At 42.6% G+C, this 25,061-nt stretch overlaps 2 protein-coding genes across 2 annotated transcripts in view; one reads left to right on the top strand and one right to left on the bottom strand.

Moving 5' to 3' along the window:
- Nucleotides 1-25,061, top strand: part of LOC139328428 (olfactory receptor class A-like protein 1) — a 108,385-nt gene that overhangs the window by 79,892 nt on the left and 3,432 nt on the right. The window lies entirely within an intron of this gene.
- On the bottom strand, nt 21,126-22,100 carry ora2 (olfactory receptor class A related 2). Its single transcript, XM_070993881.1, has one exon. The coding sequence runs from the start codon at nt 22,098-22,100 to the stop codon at nt 21,126-21,128; it is 975 nt and encodes a 324-aa protein (XP_070849982.1).

Here is a 25,061-nt window from a genome sequence, read left to right as displayed (position 1 = left end):
TGGAAAGCATTTAAACATCTGAGAAAGGGACACAAACTCACTTTAATGGAACATAACAGCACATGAGGAGGTTCTCCAAATAGTACCAATAACTTCTTTTGGTCTTCGGTCGCAGAGCTGTTGATGATGACTGGTTATACAGGAAATGAGTGCTTGCTAAGCCCCGCCCCCTTAGTTACTGTTGTTAGCAGGTGCTCATTAACAGGTCATTGATTCCAGACAGCTGGATAAAAACAGGTTTCTTGTTTCCAGCTGATGACTCCAGATTCAAATGGCTGAATGACAACTGTCGCGAGCAGGTTTTAGTAGCTGTAGCTCGCTGACAGTAATACTAAAAGTCAGCCAGTTGGTTGAAAACTCCATCTCCAGCTCACTTTTTAATGTTTCCAGTCGACTCGTTTTACTACTAGAACCCTGCAAGAGGCTCTCGAATGTGTGTTTGATGGCTACATGCATGATGCCATGCTAGGAAACTGAAGCTAATGCTGCCTCTCCTGGGCAAAAAGCTGGTAAGAAGGAGCAGCAGTGTAGAGTCCTGGTACGACAGTATTATCAGTAATAATGTAAGTAAGATGTTATATGTTCTTACTTAACCAACCTGACTATGGATGCAACACTCTTCTATAGAAAAACATCATCTTGTCTCATCTTTCCTTTGGCAAGACACTGAACTGCAAATGATGACACGGATGTGCCATCAGTGTGTGATAGTGTGTGAATGGGTGAGCATGGATCATCACTTTGCATAGAAAGTGTTGTGAAAGCCACACAGTGTGAGAAAAGGATTTAAGGATGAGAGCAAATTGGTGAGTTTAGCAAACACAATGCTCTCTAACACAAGTTAACTTCCTCAAGCCAAATAAATAGCAGGACTGTGTCACTATCCTTACCCAGAACTCTGATACACAAGCATCTTGGCTCCCATTGGGTGCATGTTCTGGTCCTGAACAGGTACTTTTTTACCATAACCTGTAACCCAATGCCCAAAACACTGTGATTATCTAATTACTGACAGTTTTTAATGCACGTGTTTGAACCTAAAATCTGTCAAACTGCCAATTTCTGCCAAATCTGATGTATCTGTTGAGTTCCTCTATATACAGATGATTCAGTTCCCCAAAATACCAATATTTCATATCCATCTCACTTTCTGAAACATCTCCGCCTCTTCATTAAATCTGAGTTTATTTCGTTCCTCTCTTCCACGCTGACTTCATGGCTTCATCACTCGACCGTGCGCTACCTGCTTGGCTCGAGCATGAACCCACCCTGCTGGGATGTCTACCTGTTCCTGGAGGTCATTCCCTCTGCGAACAGGTGGACAGAACTTGATCAGCTCACTCAGCATTTCCCCATATCCTGTGCAGCAGGATGCACTCCTCATGCCAAATAGCTCTGGTAACCTGCCCACTGCACACATTTGAGCCTGGTGTATGCATGAGTTCCTCATAAAAAATGCCCGTTTTTCTGAGGCAAATTCATTAGATTTTTATTAATTCACACTGAGCTTAAGAGATCCAGTATTTTGTTATCAAGCAAGAAAGTCGAAGGCTATTAGGAAGGTGTAGAAAGCCAGCACTCAGGGCAGTGTGCATCGTATTTTAAGAGCACTTCCATATTTAGACCAGCATCAGGCCCTTTTTATTGAAGAGGGCTTAGAAAATCTTGAATATGTTTGACCTTCTTTACTGGAATTCATTTGCATCTGGCTTATTGGATGAAAGCAATTTTGTGTGCCACGTAAATTGGCGTTTTCTTGTCAGAAGACGATCCTGCATGTGTAAATATTCAGCAGGAATAGACTGAAACCTTCCCCGGGGCTGCAAATTAAGGTGGTGAAATGTAAAACTGGGTTCTTAAGTGTAAGATGTGGAGAATCGGTGTGGTCAAAAAGGGGCAGAATTGCACCATCGAGGAGTTGAAAGAGGAAATGAAGAGGTGAGGAAAATGTCTAGCACTGCCATTTAACCACCAGCTCAGTGAGATTTCAGATTGCCCCCTGCAGATGTTCTGGGGGTTGCCTACTGAAACCTCAGCACAAACATAGGGGGGAAATTTTGGTTTAATTTGTGCTATAAGAAACGCACTACAGACCTTGAGTGATGATAATTCTTAAATTGCCTTCTGAAAATGGCTGCTGATGAGCTCGGCTCCGGCATACATTGGACACTGGCTGCGTACAATGTGTGGCACTGATTAGATCTCTGCAGGGTTTCTCTCACTTTCAGCCTTATTATTGGATTCTTTCACAATACACAGGGAGGATGAAGCCTGTGCTCAGAATAGAGTTTAATGCCTCTACCTTGGCACAGGAAATCATTGCACAGTGGTTGAGCAAATAAAAGGAAGCGAGGCAAAGGAAGAGAGTGTGCTTGAGCATCAATCCCTGGTTTCTGGAAAGGACGTGAGGACTCATGTTGGTTTCATCGTTATAATTACTATCTTATATAAAGCAGAGCAAACGTATCAGGTCTATACTTCAATTCACCTTGTGTGTTTTCACAGAGCACCATTGCAGATTTTCACAGAAGCGTATTTTAATGATCCAAGTCTATTTTCTTCCTTCTTGCCCATAGCTGCAGTGATTGAGTTTTGGGCTCTGAGCGCTGCCAACATGCAGGCGACCTGCACTCAGTACTGTGCCTGAATGCATGCCATGTAGACCCAGATGGAGGACTGAAGCTGCTGCTAACATGCTGCTGACGCTACATCTCCTGTGTTGACAGGGTGTAGCAGGCTACATCCACGCTAACAGCATTGAAATCTATCAAATAAATGCATCAGAGAGTCCTTCTAAGATGTAAAATATAAATAGAAATACTCAAGTAAACACAAAATACCTCAAAATGAACTACAGTAGGCCACGACAGCAAGTAGTATGTATTAGCCTAACTCAACACTAAACTTTGCTTCAGTTAGTTTTTAGCCATGCTAGCTGCGTGGTGTAATATCTGTACAGCTATGAGCTCGTTTACGGTGAAGTTTGACGCAGACACTCGTGGTGATGATGCATCCTGCTGACTTTGATGACCCACTGACGTTTACTGCAGCGCCCTCATGAGGCTCACATTTGTGATTTTGAGTGAAATGTCTCAACTATTGTATGGATTTAAAATTGAAATAAATAGAAATAATAGATAAAAACATTCATTCTTCATCTTGCGTCATCATCAGTGAATCTTTCAGTTTGTGCAGTACTTATATTTATGCCCAAATACCTGCAAAACTCATGACATTCCCATCAACTGCACTTTGTGTTTGAGGCTAATTAGCAGATGTTAGCAATGCTAACACATTAAAATAAGATGGTGAACATGGTAAATATTATGCCTTAGCATGTTAGCATGTTGCCATTCTAGCATTAGCATTAAGCTCGAAGCATATCTGTGCCTGCAGTTACTTAAAATTAGTGCTTACATCGAAATATACATATATTCATCAGTAATATATATGTATAGATATAGTTATATTATGTAATAACACTATGAAAGAGCCATTCTGTTGTCTGCTTACTGAGTACTTTTACTTTTGATACCATGATACCATACTTAACACAGTAAAATAAAACTTTCATTTATATTTTCACAGTTTTGTTTTTTGTTTTTTTACTTAAGTAAAGGATGTCAGTGCTTCTTCCACCACAGTAATTATAACTACTGTTCAAAATCACATCATTTAAAAACAGTTTTGACTCTCAAGCTTGAGATGAAATGAGGTTATCCTCTCATTTACTTAATCATAGTAACAATAAAGTGCTCTGATGTGAAAGCCTTCAAGTTAGACAAATGGAATTTTAATTAGTGTAGAAAATTCATCACGTGATATGAGCAAATACGCCCAAATAACCTGTCCTACAAATCATGAATCTCACCCTGTCTACTGCAGGTGCAGCAGGGTTTAGAGAAAACAACACAAGAGAAAATAATGGGAGAAAATGTCTCACTCTGTGTATCTCTGGGTGCTGATGGATCTCAAATGAAAACTGATTTTATAATAAAACTAATAAAAAGACATCAAAATGCATTTGCAGGTGGTTTTTCATCTTCTTCCTGCTGTGCTTTTAAAAATCCAGCTCTTTAATCTGTTCATTTGGCACTTTTTCCATGAATGAACTTCAAGGTAAAATCTCGGTGATGGACGCTGCTGATCAGGCTTTCATTATTCAAAATCAACCCAGAATAGTTATTTTATCGAATGTAATGTAATGTCTGTCAGTGTCAAACCTATAGATAGGGAAAGCAGACACACAAGTCTTGGTATGTCAATTTCAGCACCACGGACAGCTGCACTCAGTCATCTTCCTCCGCGCTGCGTTTTGAAATTGCCAGTCCAAAGCAATCACAAAAGTTTTGATGAGTGTATATCTGCTCCAGCAAAGTTCTGATGTGACGCACTCACCCACAGAATGCCAGCAGAAACAAGAAAACACACACCTGAGGTAAAATCCATATTTCCTCTTGGAGTAAAATAATTACCGCTCTGACAGCCCTGTCCGACCCTCATATCATACCATCATCACTGCAGTTCTTTATCTGGCCTGACATTTGAATTAGGTGGTGTGATGTCCACATTTCCAGAGGTGAGGCTTCCTTGTGTTTGCTGTCGCACAGCGTCACTACAGGAGAGATGATGACCTGCGCACCATGCTCCACTGAAAGCCTTAATAAGCGAAGCCCGGCACCCGCGCCGAGGAAGATCTGCAATATCAACCAGCTGATCAGCAGGTCACCTGGGATTTGTATCCTGGGCCTTGTCTGATGAATGAATCATTTCCTCTCATCTCTCTCTCAAAACACACTGTGTCCAAAGGCTGGATTGTGGAGGACATCAAATACAGACAGGGATGTGAAGGGAGGAGGAAATATAGACACGGTGCTGTCATGAATATATGAAAACCCTCTTCAGGGAGAAACATGTTGAGAGAAAGAAAAATGTATTTATCTTGGATGTCTTCAAAGATTTTTCCTTGGGATTGATGCAAGTCTGCGGGCATTATTTCAAGAAAAATGACAATTTAACTTTGGGACACCGGTCCCTCTGTGTCTCCTTCTCTGTCTCTGCTTAATTTATTTTAACGAGGACCTTGAAGTAATTGCATCTCGTTTCTTGCGAGCTGAGTGATTTTATTTATTTATTTATTTTTTGGGGATGTGACAATGTGGCTTCCTGCGAACACGCTGGCTGCAGCTCAAGCTGGTTTTGTCGTCGCTCTGCTCAGTGGGACGCAATATTAGGCAAGCCCCCTCTTTGCTCCTCCACCTCATCCACCATTGCTCCAAAATAGTCACTGATCACGATTTGTTCTTATTATTGGTGTAGAATTTTATCTACTATTAGCATTATACTACTGCAACATATAATTACATTGCAAATGATACATTTTGGGAAATCCGCTACTCGTTATTTTTTGTTACATGAGTTACATGAGAAAATTAATAAGAATCTTGAAAATGTTGAAATATTACGTTAAAGGAGAGGAATGCCGGTCTTCTACATTCTTCTTATTGTTAGCAAATTCTACTAAAAGAACAAAACCAAACATGAATCGATCCTACTAACAAGTATTGTCTCAGTAGCCAAAGTCTGATATACTGCAGCTTTTCCCTCTGTAACATTTACCTCCATTGTTTTTCCAAAAATCATCAAAATTCAATCACACTTGGAGCTGAGGATCTCAAACATGACAGGGAAGTCGGACATGTTTTGGTGTTTTCATGGCATTTATTGACTAAAAGAAAAGTCTAAAATATCACCAGACTTACCCTTTAAAGCAAATTTGATATGCCTGGTTTGCACTAGCACGAATGTTCCAGTGAGTGATTCTACAATTAACATAGGATTACATGTCTTAATCACGGGATTTCAAGCTTCAGCTGCCTGTATCTTGGGCGAATCCACATTCATATTCCCCCACCTAAACGATGATCAACTTCTGATGCTGCTTTTCTCCCACAATAGCTTCCACGAGTCGACTAATCCCGGGTTTTCTCTGCTAAGACGTGCTGACATATTATCAAAGGTTAAGCTACCTCGCAGACACAGAGGGAGCCTGTAGAATTCGAATTTTAGTTCAAGTTGTGTGAGGGGGCTAATGAGAACTTGGGGATTTTTAGAGTTATTGGCCGTGATCAGGTCAATTGGAAGGTAGTCGGGCATCAGGAGGAGTTGGACCAGGATGCCTGCCAGAGGGAGGATGGAGGGGAAACAGCAGCAGAAGCCCCAGACTGTCTCAGTGACAGGCAGACATGCTCGGGGTCATGCACAGTGGTAATTCCCACAAAGGTCACACAGAATGACACCTACCAGCATTAAACCTGGCCCTGCTCTCGCTCTCTCCTCAGACCTGTAATCTGTCTGATTCGTCTTCCTAGCAGTGCTTGTGTCATCTCTCACGCTGCTTTCAGCCTTACTAATGCCACCTCTGACAACGAGAGGGCAAAGAGGGCAATCCGTGTCGCATTCCTCAGATGTGATGTTTCTCCAGGTGCATCCGACTTAAAGGCAAAATCTCCCGGAGTGTGTAACACCAGGGAAATCAATGAAAATTTATTTCACAGTGAGCGGGTGTAACTTTCTATTATTTCTTTTTTTTTATTACCTGAGGAGGAACAGTATGTCAAGGATTTATTATGGTGTTAGCATTACAATGCTAAAGCAATTTGGTCAACTCCGGCAGTAAATTGGCTTGTCACATCAGATAGCATTAACGAGATGAACGGAGAATGCCAGGGTGCACATTAAATTATGAATGATGGGAATTATATTAACATTTAAATGAGACAGTCATGGTCCAGTGGAATTACAAGTTTTCAGTGTTTATGGTGTGGAATGATGTATCACGGGGAAATCAGAAATGAATTTTGGTGTGTTATTACATGCCCGTGGTTGTTCTTTGCATAACAGCAGTTTACTTCTAAACAGCATCCTGATGAAACTGATGTGATAACTAATCATCGTGATAGGCCCATTAACAACTGGCCTGTCTCCAGTGTGGTAAATAAGTCAGAGGGAAATGGAGAGCAGCAGCAGAGAGGCTCCATATGTTTACATTTCTGTTTACTCCATATATCTGCTTCTTGGATGAGAAATGTTGTCACCGTGTGAGTATTTCTTCTGAAAGCACAGCTCCTGATTCCCCCTGCTGCAGCTCCAGCAGGCTATAAGCAATCACAGCAACATGTCCAGAGGGGATGGGGAAGGAAAATGAAAGCAGCAAGTACAGGCAATGACCTTTGCAGACTCCTAGCATGATAAATGTCAAAGGTTTTCTGTTTTTAATTTGTCAGAGTTTCCAGAGAAGCCTGACCTATGCCTACTTTCAGCCACAGCGTTCCCATCACAGCAGTCGCTGAAGCGGCACCTCAAAACCTATTACTACCCGCCTTTGCTGAGGCTGGTGCTGTCAAAGCTGCAAATTAGCCCATTTGCAACCTTTCATAATGCACTGTAGCAAGGAACAGCTTGTTTTTCTCGGGGAGGGCTGACGCTGAACTATGTAATGTATTGCAAATGTGATATATTGCAGACAAACCAGAGAATATGTATTCAGATTTGGCAGGTGTCACTTTTGTGCCGCTCTGTAATCCATTGTGCTTTCTTAGCAGATTTGGACCTTTTGATACAGAAAGAAACAGCAGTATAATGAAATCAGGGCGTGGTTTGGTGTTTGTGAAAGTACACACATCTTTGAATTCCTTCACACCCCGTCATCAATATGAATTTAATGCTGATACCTGACAAGTCCCTTGAAATCGCTTCAAATCTGTACAAAATATCAGTAAGAGCACACCACTGTCTGTATCCACTAAACTGTGTTTCTCCTGGTGTGTCTTTACCTTGATCTTACTCCTGGGAGGAAAATAACAAAATTATGTCAATTTTGCAGGTTATTTTCCTGCCGCTTGCTTTCTTTTCAAAGTGTGAAACGTTATTTTCGGGGGAAAAAAAACAACTTTGCAGCAGCAAAACAACAACAGATCCAGAGGTCAACAATAAGGACATACTGGCAGATAAACACATGGGGAAACACATTTTGGCGCCAGACTTAACAAGAATCCAGGAGGCTCATATGTTCCAATCAATAGCTGTCGTGGCTGTGCTGCGCCCTGCATGCATACATTTCTGTGAAACACTTAGTTATGGAAATCTGGTGAAAATGAGTTTTTCCTTGATGGTGTGTGTGTGACTGGTGCAGTTGCACTAAACTACAATAATTAAGTAGTGATCGAGATAAGATGATTCAGTTAGTCAGCTAGTTTTGTTTATTATCATTTGAGATATTCCCCTCGTGTCTGTGGCAACCGTCAGACAAATACAGCCACAACAAAAGACATGACAGATGTTTAACAGCAGCAACATCACCAACATCACCAGATACCTCCACCCTAACATCTCATATTCACCATGTTCACATTCACCCTGACTAATGCCTGCCTTTCCTCACCAACTACGGTTGATGACCCACCATCTTGCTAGACCTAATAACCATCTCATTGAGTTTGTAGTCAGGTGGCTGGTCGGCCACTTGGAGGCTGTGCAACAAGTTGCAAACACAACACTGACAAATTATCACTGTCTTGTTATTAAGTAGAAATGGAGAATGTGTTAGCAAACAGTTGCTTATTTACACATCCAGCAGACCCAGACCAATATTTTCATTAATGTGGAGTCTCTTTTAGCTCTGTTTTTGGTCCCCACCAGCTCCTTAAGGGAAGATCTGACTTTTTATTTGCAAAGTGCAGCATTATGTTCACCAGCTATCAGCGATTTGATGCCCTTAACAGGTATCCTACCTAAATAGCATATTTAAATGTGGCGGCTGTGACTCAGGAGCTAGAGCGGTCATCTGCCTATCAGAAGGTCGGTGGTTCAATCCCTGGCCTCAGCAGTCCACATGCCAAAGTATCCTTGGGCAAGATCCTGAACCTCAGAACTGCCTCTGCTGCTGTGCCATCAGTGTGTGCATGTATGTGGCTTTGGTTAAAAGCGTCTGCCAAATGACTAATTGTAATTGTAATTGTAACTCTGAGTTTACAGCCATGCTAGCAGCTGTTTGAGGCTGTAAGTGAGCACAGCAGTGCCTAATTACAGCATGATAAAATAGCCTACTAATGTTTAGTAGATATATTTGCCATGCTAACCATCTTAGTTTAGCTTGTTAGCATGCACAAAATACAGCTGATGGCTGAGTTTGCAGGTATTTGGACAAAGTGAAAATGCGGTGTGATGTTGGCACTAAAAAGAAAAGGGATCAGCAAAGTCAGACAGGTTCATCTACTGATAGTTGCTGATATGTTTCAGTCTGGATCAGGGTGGGGAACCAGCTGACTGACCAACATTTCCATCCCCGAGCCACGCTGCCAACAAGACCAAGAACATTTTAAAAAGAATAAATAGCACAGTTAATGTACATAGATAAACAATGAAAGGCTTAGAGAGTTTAGAAAAAAGTTAATGTATTCAACATTTACTGGCGGATTATCTTATTTAAAATTCTGTTTCACAACAGAGATGATATCACTGGCCAAAGATTCATATGGCATGATTGATGAGAGCTGGACTTTTTTTTTTTTTAAACCAAGAACAGACATCTGAGTCTCAGAGGCTTGATTACTGATTTGTGAAGTAGAAGCAGGAGCAGAGAGTTCGTTCCCCTCAAAGCGCTCTTTGTTCCTGTCTTGGAGTGCTTGATCAATGAACGGCTAGCAATCATTAAAAGACCCTCTGGTCGATTCCACATTAGACTCCATCTTCCTTATTAATGGACTTTTCTTTTTCTGCCTCCGCCTACTCTGTGTTTCAAGAAAAGCACGATCGTATTTTGAGATGAAAGTGTCAGCGAACAGTGGGCTTACTTTGGGATCTAAATGTGGGAGCATCCAGAGGGAAAGCACAACAGCACTCAATGTCACATTACATTTCTGGTGATATCTCACAAACATTCCAATCACTTACAGGCTGGAACCCAATCTTTGAGATTTAAATACGAGACATTTGACCCATCGCGGTGGGTGTATCCTCAGAGGTCATGTTTTTCTGTGAAAGGCAGAAAGAGCGTTTCCTTAAAAAACTCCTCCTGCCTCAAAAGCCGCAGAGCTCTTCAGCATGCAGTGAGGCTGCACTACGCTGACCTTCATAACGCAACCTGAACCTCTCTCCCCCTCCCGAGACCCGATGTGCTGCTGGCTTGGACGTTTTCCAAGGTCAGGTGGAGGGCCGCGGTCCTGTGGGGAGGTGATGAGGTGATGTGTCCAATGCCCTCTACTGTTAATGAGTATATCCTGAGGGGCCATAGGGGGGTAGAGGTAGGGCGGAGAGGTTGAGGTGAAAGGGTCTCACACCATCCTGAATGGATCAGATGTGTGTGTGTTTGTGTGTTGAAGGCTAAAGAGAGGTTGGTGGTGGAGGGGATGAATATTAGTCGAAGAGGGGTCGTATTTTGATATTGGCGCTGTTGCACAGCTGCGAGTGATGTGTCATTTTAGATGAAAATTACAGACAAAGATCACTGCTGTCTATTATATGCAACACACCTGCCTCAGCTCCCAGGTATCAACGGTGCTACATTTAATCAATGGAGCGAAAGCGAAGGGATGCACTGCATTGAACTGTGTCAAGAGAACAAGAGTAAAGATTTTACCTTGGTTGTTGGTGTAGCTGTACAGTATTCGAGGAGTAGTTAAAATTGATGTTAGGTGGTGTGAATTCCTCACTTGTAGTAATGGATGGACTCCAGGCCTGTGTACAGAGACTTTGTACAGTATGTTCTGTGACTAGTTAGCGCTCATCTATCAATATCACTACCAGTGGAGAGCTCAAGCTGTCCTGCACACATACTTGGTCAATAGAGCTGATTCTGATTCTGAACTTTGTTTACTGCTCGTGTGTTTCAAGTTGATGAAATTTAGCATTTGCCACCTCTGTAGTCTCAAGGTCATGTCGGTCAGTCGCCCCACTGGCCCAAACTGAAATATCTCAGAAAACAAATGGATTGCCATGAAATTTAGTACAGAAGTTCACGTTTTCCTCGGGATGAATTCTAATAATTTTCTTGATCGTCTGACTTTTCATCTAACGCCATCAGTCCAGACCTGGTTTATGACCAAACACCTCAGCTCAGCCTTACCTGTAGCCTACTTTGTTTAGCGCTAACTGGCAAGTGCTAGCATGCTAACAAGCTAAACTACAATGGTGAACATAAAGTTACACATGCCAAACATCAGCATGTTAGCATAGTCACTGTGAGCATGTTAGCATAGTTACTGTGAGCATGTTAGCATGCTAATGTTAGCATTTAGCTCAAAGCGCTGCTGTTCAGCCTCACAGAGCTAGCATCTCTGCAGACTCTTCGTCTTGTTTTTCATCCAAACACAGACATAATCTGCTTCATATTTCATTTCGTCGCAATAGAAACCTCTTCTTTCACTTCCCTCTGCTCAGATTTACCCCAGTGGATGGATTGTGTGCTCTTGACTTGAGAGAAATGAGTATTGTGGCACATTTGTTTTTTCAGATATATTACCATGATGCAGAAAAAGAATGAGAACATCTGTGTAGTGTTTTCTAGAGATGAGCACCATCCATACGGATCCTCCCAGATCTCACTGACCTGCAGTGACAGATAAACAGTCTACCGTTTATCGAGCAGCCCGTGTTCCTGCAGATACACCACAGATGTTGCTTTCGTGCTGAAAATGAAAATGAAGACACGACTGCTGACCAGCGGCAAACGCTCTCTCGGGACATGAATCCAAAAATTATCATCAGAGTAGTTTTCTGATAGTTTTCGATTCGACAGACAAGACCGTGCCTGTAAGAAAAAAAAACCTGGCAGTTCCATAAAGGCAAATTTGGCACTGCTGCTGTGTCATTGATCGCCTGGCTCACTGTGGCGCTCCTCCAGACAAATGAGTCAATACATTATTCAGTGCGCTGAGACTTCCACAAAACATGTGACACTACAGAGAACTAGTGGCCTCTGCTGCATACTTACCAAAAATATCGTAACTATCATGAATGCAACCATAAATCTGCACTTAAGGCGCCCTCTAATGTGTGTTGATTTTCTTTTTTTTTTTTAATTGGCTTTGCAGACATGTTCGGGATGCAGGAGGGTCTCTGTCTCTCTCAACATCTCTACATGTGTGGATGATTTTTATCACAGACCTGTTGTGTAAATGCCGCCCCATCTGTTAAACGGCTTTACACTGATGACTAAGAGGCAGGTGTTATGTGGTCGCAGCATCACATATAATGACATAAACATGGGAGAATCGTTTGTTGACAGGTTCATCAGTTGTTCAGTTTTGTCGTGAAAGTGCTCCACCGGCTCTTACATTATCCAGTCTTATTAATTTTGTTACCAAACTGTCAATGAAGTGTGACGAGGCTGAAAAAAATTGCCTGTTTGGAAGTGTTTCAGCATTTGTTCGGTGAGGGAGACCAATTAGGAGTCTAGTCGTGACCAGTATTAGTCTGAAACTGCCTGTCAAAAAATGTGGATTTGTGACAGCGCAACAACTTAGTATGTAAGAATCCTTACAAAAGCTTAAATAACTTTGAAGATATACTACACTGAAATTGAGGGGAATAAAAGCGCCGTAGTAAGTAGTAAGTAAGAGCATTCTTAAAGCAGTTCAGGAAACTTTTTCATCAAAGTAACACATCTAGAGCTGCTTCATGCTGCTGGCTGTCATTTTGAATACATACCTTTTATGTAAGTGCAGGTGCAAACATCAATTTCCAAACTCAGCACTTAAGCCAGGCTGGTTCACCAAATGGGTAAAGCAAGCAACTCGAGGGGCCCTCAGACCCCCAGAAGGTGCTTTTCGCTACGCTATCCCTTGCATTGGTTTGGGAATTTGCACACCTAAAGTACAATATCAACCTGTTCCTGCATATAGATATCGTCCAGCCCCTGTTATAATGTAGTCCTAAAACCTCCTAAAAGTTTGTCTTCTGCTCACATGGTGAATTTTCTTATATCAAATTACTACAAACCAGAAAAACAGGGGCCAGGTAGTCATCCAGTGTGGGAGTGCTGGTTGGTTTCAAGGTGTCTGGGTGCAAAATATAATGAAGCTGCCATCAACAGTGTTCTGTGCACTCTACCTGATGGGATTTTGGAGGAAAAGGGAGCTCAGCAACAGTTTTTTTCCCACAAACAAGTTAACCCAGCGATGCACTCAAGGAATGTAGCAGAATCATGTTGTGATAACACCATAAGGAGTTATCATTTGCTAAAATCTCATTACAATTACTACAAAGTTCTTGCACAGCAAAGTCTTACAGACGGATGTTTTGGATCAAATGCTCAAAATATTTGCATGCTGTCACTCATCTTCTTTAGGTGACATTCACATTGATAAACAGCAACAGTATTCAGTATGTATAAATACATCCCAGGAACACACAGCAGTCAGTAGGCACCAGCAGCACCTCCCTGGCATTCATCCAAATTATGGTAAATGAGGTTTTTTCCAGGCCTGTTACATAAATATGCTACCACTGAGCATGTAATGCCTAACAGTGGAGCACGTCACTCCGTTGATCATCAGTTCAATGACATACTGTGACAGACAAGATGTTTAAGACTATACCTTCATACCACTGAACCAGCGTTATTCAACTTGCCCCTTTATTGTAGTACTATAGTACAGTCAACAGGTGGCACTCCCTCCTCCCCCATTTCAGATACTTGACGGTAAACTTCCTGGTTCTGTCAGAGCAGCCAGCAGTGACCCAAACTCCCAAAATGTCCTCCCAGCTCACAAATGATGTTTTCCAAAAGTCAGCACAAAAGTCCAAAGTAAGCTGGTCGGACATTTGGGGATTTAGGAGCACGACGGGGCAGCTGCAACAAACCCACTGAGTGTGTCTTTAATTTGTGAGGTGATCCACCTCAGCACACCGTGGAGAGGGAAATCGTCTCAGTGTGGTACCGGGGTACACTTGGCTGGTATAGTGTGCCACTCATGTCTTTTATAATTACTCTGACAGCAGCAGTATGATACACACAGGATCCATCAAATCTATTATTCAGTGTTAAGTGGGTGGAGTGACACAACTTATTCTGAAAAAGCACAAGGAGACTCAATTTTTCATAGTACATGGAGTAACGCTCCTTGTCATCACATGCCCACAACTCCCCACTCTGGGCAATTTGTCATCGTATATACATCCCATTAATAGTGTATGGCTGCGTGATGCATTAAAGTGCTCTGTAAAGTACAGTAACTGCGGCTCCAAAGAGGCACAATGTTCTCATAATTTTCTCCGCACATTATTCTGCACCTCCTTCACCTGTGCGAAGGGTGGTAGTGGCAGGATGAAATATGTGTGGCTGTTATGTCAGCACATGCCCAAGTTGTATAACTTTACAAGGTCTGTTGCTGTGAGGCACAGATAGCAATCTACGACTGTTTAATAGAGCGGTCATAAATTTCTCCAACAGCTTTGAATTTAGAGTTGTGTTAAAACATCCTGCTGCTTTAAGGGCCTTTTGTGAGAGTCACTTAACCGTAGGTGGACAGGCATATGGAGCAATGAGTTGAAATTGCTTAATGCACCAAACTACTTACGCAAAATAAGCGATGGCGACATTCAGACTGTATGAGCTGGATACTGGACTAAATCAGAGGATGCAGATGGCTGAGATTTCTGGTCCTAAAAACTGATGGTTTTTCATATAATAACAAATAAACAGCGACAGTGGAAGCTACCAACACTGCAGGACAGAGCTACACTTTGAGTAACAGCTTAAAACCCCCCTGAAGGGAGAGTGAGGAGCTGGACGTGTTGTGCACAAGCTGAGCACATCAGCGTAGTGTTACTGCCTAGATGCCATGGTCTGCAGGCTTGCTCCGTCTTGTCTGCATTCCACAGCAAACACGGGGAAGTGGCTCGTGGAAAATTCCACCTTTGTGGCATTTAGGGGTGATGATGGGAAAGATAAAGGGCAGGATCCTAGTTTCAGCTACAGTGTGGATTTGGCACGAATCAGTGAGTGATAAAAATACTTTATAAATAAATTAACTCTTAAAGGAATAGTTCATTTAGCTAAAAAAAAAAAAAATGCTTATTGCCCGATGAGAGGATTAATACCACTCTCATGTCTGTAGTGTAAAAGTAAAGCCACAGCCAGCAGCCACTTAGCATAGCTTAGCATAAAGACTGGAAACAGGGGGAAAGAGCTAGCCTGGCTCTGCCCAAAGGGAACAAAATCTGCCCACCAGCACCTGTAAAGCTCCCAAATTAAGGCAGCTGATAACACTGATTATATCTGGCTTGTTTAATCTCTATACAAACTGAAGCGTAAAAAAAGACACGTTGTGGTTTTATGAGGGGACTATTTTGACAAGTAGGCTAACCACACCCAGCGGAGAAATCGCCCAGTAGTAAATAGTGAGAGACATTACAAAAATCTGATGTATCTTGCCATCTACAGATTTTGTAGACTTTCAGTTTCTCCCACGTTGATTATTGTAATTCCCTCTGCACGTGTCTCCGTCAAGCTGCTCTAAACCATTTACAGTTAGATCACAAAGCAGCTGCCAGGCTGTTAACTACAACTAGCCTCACATTACCCCTGCTCTTACTTCCCTCCATTGCCTTCCTGTAAAATTCTGAATAAACTGCAAGATCCTGTCGATTCCACGTAAAGCTCTGCACGACCTTGGCCCAGTTCTGATCTCCTTGTCCTATATTCCACTTCTCGCCCACACCAACCACAAAACAAAAGGTGATCTCTGCTGTTTTAACTTCCCTCATCAATCAGGTTTTCTTTATCTTTATACTGTTTGTAGCAGCTTCTAACATGCATTTTTATAGGCAAGCCTTTTTAAAAATCTCCATTCTGGGGTTTGTTGTCCCTTTTTTCCAACCTGGTCTGTCTTTCATTGTGCTGTGTTTTATATTGTATTGTATTTCCACCTCATTTGTCCATTCATTTTTAGCTTTTCATGTGTGGGATGCACTTTGTAACTGCATGCTTTAAAAGGTGCTATATAAATAAAGTCTTATTTACTTACATAATCCCACATAAAAGTGCACACTGTCCATCACTGATGCTTTAGTTTTTGTGCAGATAAAGCAAGAGCCAGGCTAGCTGATTCCTCTGTTTCTAGTCTTTGAGCTAAGCTAAGCTAACGGACTGCTGGCTCTAGCTTCATACCTACTGTACTCTACTACTCCACAAATATAAAATGCAGAAACAGAAACATACATACAGTATATTTCAAAATCCACATTGGCAAACAGAATTCATGTACAAGATGTAAATATCCTGTATCTGAGCTGTTTTTGGGTAACTTCTGCTCGGTATGTAGAGACCTGGCTTGATGTCAGAGTGTCAGAGTGTTGCACGATATTTGGGAATGTCAAACACGTTTTTGAGCAAAGTAGCAGGGCTGAGTTTTGCATTTGGTTGACTTTTCAGGCATTTTATTCAAAATAAAGAAATAAACCGAGCAGGCAGTTGCAGCTTCACTATCATTCCTCGAGTTTAATTCAACTTTGAAACCCCCAGTTTGAGCCCTGATGCGTTAGCTGCCTTTTAACTGCAATCATTTAAAGAGATTAAAATCTGGGTCCTGGGTGTATGCATTCACACAGCATTCAGCATGAATCAGAGTCCCTCAGGGACGCTGGATTGGCTCATCAAAGGATAAATCTCTGCAAACTGACATGTCAGTGAAGCCCGTTCCTCCCTGATATACATTTATTTCTCTCTTGAAATGTATCTTACTCTTTAAAAAGAGATCTTGATCTCACTGAGACTACCTGAATAAAGATAAAACAAAAACTAATTCACCCCTGAGTAATAAATTATAAGCCGCACATTTAAAGGTACTGACGTAGCACATACTGATACTTGGGTCACGTCAGGGCAGGTTTCAGCTCTCAGTTCAGCCAGTTAAAACTGTGACTCCCATCTTCCTGGTGAGAGATTATTAATATTCAGTTGTTTCTCAGAAGTTCATATGACAACATTTCCAGGCCTGTTTATAGAGTTTTCTTTCTCCAAACTCAGCAACCTAGCCTTTTCTTTTCCACTCCTTCCTATCTTTTTCTTTTCCTATACTGTGATACACTGCTGGATAGGGAGCAGTGCATCTTGAATGTCTTTCAAGTCTCGGCACAGCAGTGCATATCTTACCTGAGAGTGGTGGAGTTGCAGCAAGCTGCTGCCCTCGAGCCTCAGAGCCTTAAACCCCACCCCCACCCTCCTTCAGTGTGGTCCGTGTCCTCACTGGTACACTTTGAATGGGTTTAATCTGCTATACAGCCTCCCGGACATAGCATAAGCAGACATTGTAATGGCAGAGCTGTAGTTTCACTGCTTATGAACTCTTTTCTCCACCTGCATTAAATATTTTCTCTCTATTTGAGTGCAGTTTGACCTTGTCTTGCAACATTTCTACAAACTTTCTGTACATTTAAAGGGTTGACATTTTGAGGAAAAAAACTTTCTTGCAGAGAGTAGATGGAAAGATCGATACCACTCCCATGTCTTTACGGTATGAAGCTACAGCCACTTAGCTTAACTTAGCCTAGAGACTGGAAACAGGGGAAACAGCCAGCCCGGCCAGCTGTTTAACTACCTGTTAAATGACACAATGTCATTTTCAGTTTTTGCACAGATCAAATGGGATACAGTTTTAATTAGTGAGCTTTAGAGATTCTGGTACCTTTGGTTGGAGCAAAGCCGTGTTCCCACCTGGCTTTAGCTACGCAGCACAGTGTGGGAGTGGTATCAATCTTCTCATCTGACTCTTGGAAATGAATGAGCTGTATTTCCCAAAATGTCAGACTATTCCTTGTGTAGTAAAATCAGGCTGTCAGAACCATAAAGTCACCATTAAACCCCCGAACCTGCAGATTTATGTGGATATTAAACCAGCATCTCAGCCTTTTCCACAAAATGTGGGTTAATCAGTATAAATCAAGAAGTGTTGCTGCATTCATGGAGACAGAACAGGCCAAACCTTCACCTTAACTCTAGGACTCCCTCTCACCATCTTGAATACGGCTCCTTGCTGACGTGCAGTGCAGCATTCCAGGCAAGCTGAGACACGACTCTGTTTGTTCCTAGTCTGAGGGAATCAGTTAAACTGGGTGGATGCGTGGAAATGGGTCACACACATACAACTCTGTAACTTAAGAGTGCAAAAAATAAAGTTAAATCATGTTAAACTCGTGTCACCTCCTGGCAGGTAATCTGAGGTCGAGTTCAGACCACGTTGCTTCCACATAGTGTAAATATTTTACGCATTTGTGTCCAGAGCAAACAGCAAACGGGCACTTATTTAAAACACGCTCCTGACTCTTCTACTGTGTGCTTTCTTTTACAATCAGTCCTGCACTTTAAAAAAAAAAAAATCAAATGAGTTGATTCACTGAAAGTACAGTTTCTGTATGGCGTTTTCCATCAGTAGCTTCACTCAAACAGGGAATAAATCCTCTAAACAACACGCCTAAAGAAACATCCCTTTGAAGGAAAGGCAAAGACGGTATCAGCAAACATAAAAAGGGCTTATTACGGCTGTCATTTCCATAAAATTTAGGTTTTGAAAGTACCGCAGGATGTGTTTATTACATTTTCACCACAATAATAAGCCCCAAAGTTTCCAGTTGCTATAGTCAGCCAGAACTCTTCATAACTGGAAAAAACATCAGAGAGAAGATTTTTATGGGATTAAAGAAGAAGAATAACTTTCAAGGTCACCGGATTTAGTCGATCATTCTGATGTAAACAGGTGAATGACGCTTTCAAAGCACTTTCATGTATCATTATCAAATTATTTGCAATTGATTTTGGGAGATTAATGTATTGTTGAATCATGCTCCTTGACACTATTTGCATGTATGAGCATATTAGCTGCTCCTGCATCATTATAACCTGCACAAATTCCTGCATGTGTCACACAGTGATTGAAGTGATTCAAAGGGTTTCTGCGGGGGAGGAGAGGGTTTGGTTTAACATTCAGTTCTTGAGTAAAAAGGGCCACATAAGGGTGTGGATGGGCTTCGAGGCAGAAAGGGGGCGAGGTTTAACCCTGCTGCTGCCTTACCATTGGTGGACACGGGGGACAAAAATGCCTGTACCTGGTGCAGGTAAACAGACTGACATCAGGCACAGCAGGGGTTGATCGGCTGGCAGGATTTACTGCGCTCCCTCGACTTCATTTAACCGACCTCTCTGGACAAGTTGAAAGCTTTTTTTATGTGTCTTTTGTACAGGTTTGTGTTGTATACCTCGTAACGGAAGACAAACAAACACAGTGTTAGTGTTTGTAGATTTGTAGATGTATTTCTTCGGTGGATGTCAGGCGCTGGTGCTTTGTTGTGTTATTTCTCCTGCTAGCTTGCGCGCATTTCACCCATCTCGCCTTGTCAAGCAGGTGAGTTGCAGGTAGAGGTTGAACTGACGATGACAGTGTGCTCTTACCAGCTCTGCTAGTTCTGTTTTAACTGCAGAATTAAGGCTTGGAGGCAAAGTGCAAGAGCTGAGGGTGATCTGTGACTTGAGAGTGAGGCAGTAATGGAGGTTTACTTTTGTGTGGGTTTGGTCTCTACATGTTTAACAGCACCCTGCATTAATTAGGCTCAAAAGACTCCAGACGGATGGAAAACAGCGAATGTACAGGTCCTGTCTTGCGCAGGGAGAGGCCTGCCTGGCACACCCTTCACACACACAAAGAGACGTGACCACACACACGACCTGTTTTTCATGTATTTGTTCATTTTAACTAATCTGCCGCTTCTTTCCCGACAGAAAAAGAATGACATCACTGAAAGCGTTGAAGGGAATCAAGTGTTTCGTTCCCACTGATTCCTCACCGGAGGCGCCAGCACGCTCGCCGCTGTAATGAAACCATCCATGTATTCTATCCTTCATTCCACCGGAGTCTGTGTAAAGTGCCAATCAGATTTCAGTGGTTTGAAGAGTAAGACACATGGAATTTGTCATCTGGAGAAACCTTTCCAAAAAGTATAGTCACATTACGGAGGGTGTTAGTGGTTGAAGCTTCTACAATAAAAGTGAATGTTGACAAAGGATCAACCTTATTGTCCGCAATTTAATGTCCTTTGATGTCAGCCTGGTGTCGAATGCAACAGTTCTGCACAAGCACAGAAAGGAGGACTTCTCCTCCTACTTACCTGCATTGCGACAGCAGTTGAATAGCGCTGCACTGATTGCACTTTAGAGTTATTGCAGGATCACAGAGCGCTGGCAGCCACTTTATGTCTTTTGGACTGTCACTCACAGAGGTTGTTATGTCCTCACCCTGTCTTTCTGCCCTTGCTTCTCCAAGACATGGCAATTACATAATTACTCCTAAATTCCCACATTGCCACATCCACAGCAAACTCTTCGAGGCTTGTGCCAAGACGTAGCTTTGTGTCCCTAAAGTCTCCTCGTCTCATAACTGCACCTGCAGACATACGTTCTCAGCGCTGTGTTGAGTGATTCAGCATTGTAATGAACATCTTTTTCATCTTTTTTTTCTCTAAAGAATATAGTTTTCACATCAGGTTTTTAACCAATTTTCTGTGAGACAATTAACCTGCCTCATTAGCACAGGACATTTCCCAGATTCTTTTTAAAGCCTTAATTATAGCTAAATGGGCAGCTGGAAGTCATTTGACAGCCACTGAGTCACCCGGCTATAATTCTTCCATCCAATTAAGATGGAGAGAACATAACGAATAAACAAACAAAGTAACATAGCGCCAGATCAGCAGGGATTCATACAGACCTGTATTGAGTAACAGGGTTGTTATGACAGTTTTCTTCCTTAATTATAGACAGGGAGACAGTCTCTTCCCCCTGCCTACAGGTAAATCATCTCATCCTGAGCCACAGGTGCTAAAATCCACATCAGTTATTTCACAACATATTTGAAAAGAGTCACAAAGATGATATTCGAATAAATATTAGGAAGATGCGTCATTGTTATGACTATAACTCAAACCACCACAGAGGAAAAAAAGAGTCTCCAGCAATCCCCATCACAAACATTATTTACCTGATATATAGAAATACAGAATGACCCACACATGACCCAGACTTAAGAAAAATTCAGTCCTCAACATCTTGCCTTCCTCTGCTGCCCTGTGAGTAGTCAGTCACTGGTGGTTTTCTCCTGAATAGGCTTCTTCTGCACTGCGCACCTCAGCCTGCCATTCACCTTCCTGTTGGATGCGATGATGACCACGGGGCTGAGTGCTGCATAGAGCGAGGAGAAGAATATACGAAGGTCAGAGATGAGCGAGGATGTCATGGTCTTCCTCATGGTGAGAGTGTACACCCAAGGCCCATTATCTACCCCATAGAGGACCACATACAGGGTCACAAGGGCTACCACGGCTTTGGCAGCTCGTTGCTTGGACCTAGTGCTTCCCCCGCCACCACCACCACCACCACTTCTGCTGCTGCTGCTGCAGAGCCCCTTCATCTGCTGGCTGTGCTTGTAAAGGAAGACCAGGATGATCAGACTGGCTAGAGTCACGAGGGCCATGGGCACCACGTCTCTGCCCACCTGGGCTGCCCCGTTTGCCTCTTTGGACAACTTTGAAGGAAATTGAACAAAGCAGAATTGTACATTGATGCTGTGGTTTATCAGGCTGGAGTTATTGTGGGTGCCAAAGGAGAAGAGTATGGCTGCCGAGCTCATGCAGGTGTTGACGACCCAGAGGAAGAGGAACACAAAACTCAAATAGTGGGCTACCAAATTGCAGATGAAGACCCAGCATAATCCAGGAGGGGCAATGCTCAGGCACTGATAGGCACTCAGGACAAAGGTGAGCCAGATTGAGAAGGAACGGGATGTTCTGTAGACAAAGATCACAGCCTTACAGCCTACGTCTCCGAAGATGTGGGCCAGGCGGAAGGAGGCCAGGGTCTCCAGCAGACAGCGAACACCCACCACCAGCAGGTTGACACGGGCCAGGTGCAGGATAATGGCGTCAGCTGGGAGAAGCTGGTTCTCCTGGTACAGCAAGAGGAGGAATGCCAGGATGACGGCAGTGTTACCTGGGACTCCCACAACGGTGAGGGACAGATAGAGCATCCCACGGACGAACTCGTCTGATGGCATTCCTGCAGGAAATAGAAAAGAGTGCAAGGCAGCTTTAGCAGTTGAATAAACCAGTTATTGTTTTTAATGTCTTTCTGAGTAATACCAAGCATTCAAAATGATATCAGAAAAACACTGCAGATGTTTATGCCTCTACCTGACAACAGTCACAGCTAACAAGGTCTGAAGCGGACCTTTCCCCGCTCCCTCTCTCCTGAAGTCATCGGCTTGTTTGTACTCTTATACTTGCAAACAGGTAGCGGCTGTTGGATCTGTTTTTCATGGTCCATTGACTTCTCTTCCCTCAGCCTCCAATTACTTGAGATCAATTCAGATGACTGCCTCTGTCCCCTCACTGGATTTCCGACCGACAGGATAACACAGAGAAAGCTGTGTTTAGATTAATTTACAGGCCACAAAGATCCAAGCGGTGGACAGAGAAAATGGTGTTAACGAGGAGATAATATCTATTAGCTTCATGTTTATACTTAAAGAAGATTAAAACAATTTCTCAGTGTCACTTTACTGAATGGAGGCCATTGAATACCTTTTCTAATTACTGGTCCTATATTTAGATTTCCTTAGCCTTCCTTAGCCTTCACATTACTTTTGTATTTTTCATCTCTGCAATCAATTTTAAAAGCCACTTCCTATTAAAGAGACCTTTCTTGTGTTGGTTAGTCAAATACCAACACCACAGTGTCCTCCAGTGGAGAAAGTCGAAACAAAGTAAAAGCCAGAGGACGTTCCGCTCCGTCCATGTGATGGATCGCCCACAGTTTCATTTGTGGAGTGTGACCGAGCACCCAATTTATGATTGTGTTGTTCATCCCAGGCAATAAACATTTTTAAAACCGAATTAAACCTAAACTGTGAGGATGTTGTAAGGGCGAATCAGTATGTGTAGGCTGCATGATTTAAGTGCAACATGTTCCACAACGGGGACTTAGTAATGGATTTTAAGCTCGAGTGCATGATGACACCTGTCCTCCACTGGACCTAAACAAGAAAATACTACAGTGTGACTATCAGTGAGATTAGTTGCATGTAAAATAACCTTGTTACTTTTGTATTAGAGTTTTTCAGGTACTGATAATGTTGAGTTGGTTTATTGATACTTAATTCAGATACAAATTTGAGGTACTTGTACTTGACTTGAGTGTTTACATTTCATGCTGGTTTATACTTTTTTCCTTTTATTTCACCTTTATTTAACCAGGAGCATGTCTCATCTTCAACTCTTTAACGTTTCAACAGGAATATTTTCCTTTTTACTCCACAATTTTTTTTTACAGTCAAATAATTGTAGCCACTTCTTACTTTATTAGCCAGACAACACTATTCCAGCCAGTCAGCAACAGGTGGTGTTCACGCTTGTGCACAAGAGGCATGGTGGAATTGGGTGGCACGGTGGAAAAGTGGTAACACTGCCACCTCACAGCTAGAAGGTGCCAGGTTCAATTCCCGCCTTGGGCGCTGGGGGAGTGTCCTTCACCATGCCTGGGGGAGTGTCCTTCACCTGCTGCCCTTTATCTCGAGGAAAAGGGCCTTTCTGTGTGGAGTTTGCATGTTCTCCCCGTGTTCACCTGGGGTATCCCTCCCACTAAATGGTGTCAATGGTGACAAAAAGGAACTGGGTCCCCGGGCGCCGCTGTCGGCTGCAGAGGAAGAACTGCCAGGATGGGTCAAATGTGGAGGAACAATTTCACTGAAGCATGGCATATGCATGTTGTATTGTTGCTGTTGTTGTTGTGTTCACCAACAGAATTTCATGTGCATGTTGTGTTGCGGGGCTGCACGGTGGCGCAGCAGGTAGTGCGCGTGCCTCACAGCAAGAAGGTTGCCGGTTCGTTCCCCGGGTCAGGCGGGGCGTTTCTGTGTGAAGTTTGCATGTTCTTCCCGTGCATGCGTGGGTTCTCTCCGGCTTCCTCCCACAGACCAAAAACATGCTCATTAGGTTAATTGATGACTCTAAATTGTCCATAGGTGTGAGTGTGAGTGTGAGTGTGAATGTTTGTTTGTCCTTGTACTGTATGTGGCCCTGCAATCGGCTGGCGACTGGTTCAGGGTGTACCCCGCCTCTCGCCCATTGTAGCTGGGATAGGCTCCAGCCCCCCGCAACCCCGAAAGGGATAGGCGGTATAGATAATGGATGGGTGGATGTTGTGTTGCTGTTGTTGTTGTGTTCACCAAAAGAATGCCATGTGCATGTTGTCTTGTTGTTGTTGTTGTTGTTGTTGTTGTTGTTGTTGTTGTGTTCACCAACAGAATGGCATGTGCGTGTTGTGTTGTGATTAATAAAGTATGTCGTCTTCTTCTTCAAAAGGGGAAGGGTAGCAGAGATTGCATGCTAGCATTGTGTAATTGCATTGTGAAGAAGGAGAGATGGCAATATCAACAATCTTTCTCCAGAATGACTCAACCCCACCTTTATATTTTTATCTTGCAATTTTATCACTTCTACTTAAGCAGAGAGTCCAACTTCTAATTCCTCCGCTGTACTTTACATTTACAATTAATAACCCTTCAAATTTAACTTTATTGTCCTGGAGAGGAAATGTGTCTTGCAGCCAGGTGTAACATAGATTGCACACAGACTTGAATAGAGATAGATATCTAAATAGATATCAGAAAAGATAAAAAGTGTGCATATCATAGATATAGAATGAAAATCTAAGGTCCTGGGAGGTCAATTTTGCTCCCCTCCCCTTAAATGCAAATAAAGAGTCTCAGGCCCATCAATATCAGAAAGGAGACTGCTAAGCCAAAAGCCTCTTAAACCACATTTTTGCTGTGGGACAGATTAAGTGGCACAGTGAGGGGTGCACTGAATATTCCCTCTTCACCAACCAAAGCTGTTGCCCTCGCCAACATACTTAAAGGTGCAAAAGGTTATAAAGTGACATATCTCTGAGCTAACTTGAGCTGATTGCAAACAACGAACTTAAACACTTGAGAAGTGACCTGGTTTAAAATGATACA

This window comes from Chaetodon trifascialis, chromosome 3 (assembly GCF_039877785.1).
Source record: "Chaetodon trifascialis isolate fChaTrf1 chromosome 3, fChaTrf1.hap1, whole genome shotgun sequence".
In the NCBI taxonomy this organism is placed as follows: Eukaryota; Metazoa; Chordata; class Actinopteri; order Chaetodontiformes; family Chaetodontidae; genus Chaetodon; species Chaetodon trifascialis.
The sequence above is the reverse complement of the archived record's forward strand: the minus strand, read 5'-3'. Positions and strand labels throughout refer to the sequence as shown.

Coding starts and splice junctions, on each gene's coding strand:
- ora2 (XM_070993881.1), bottom strand. CDS start 22,100: ATGCCATCAGACGAGTTCGTCCGTGGGATGCTCTATCTGTCCCTCACC.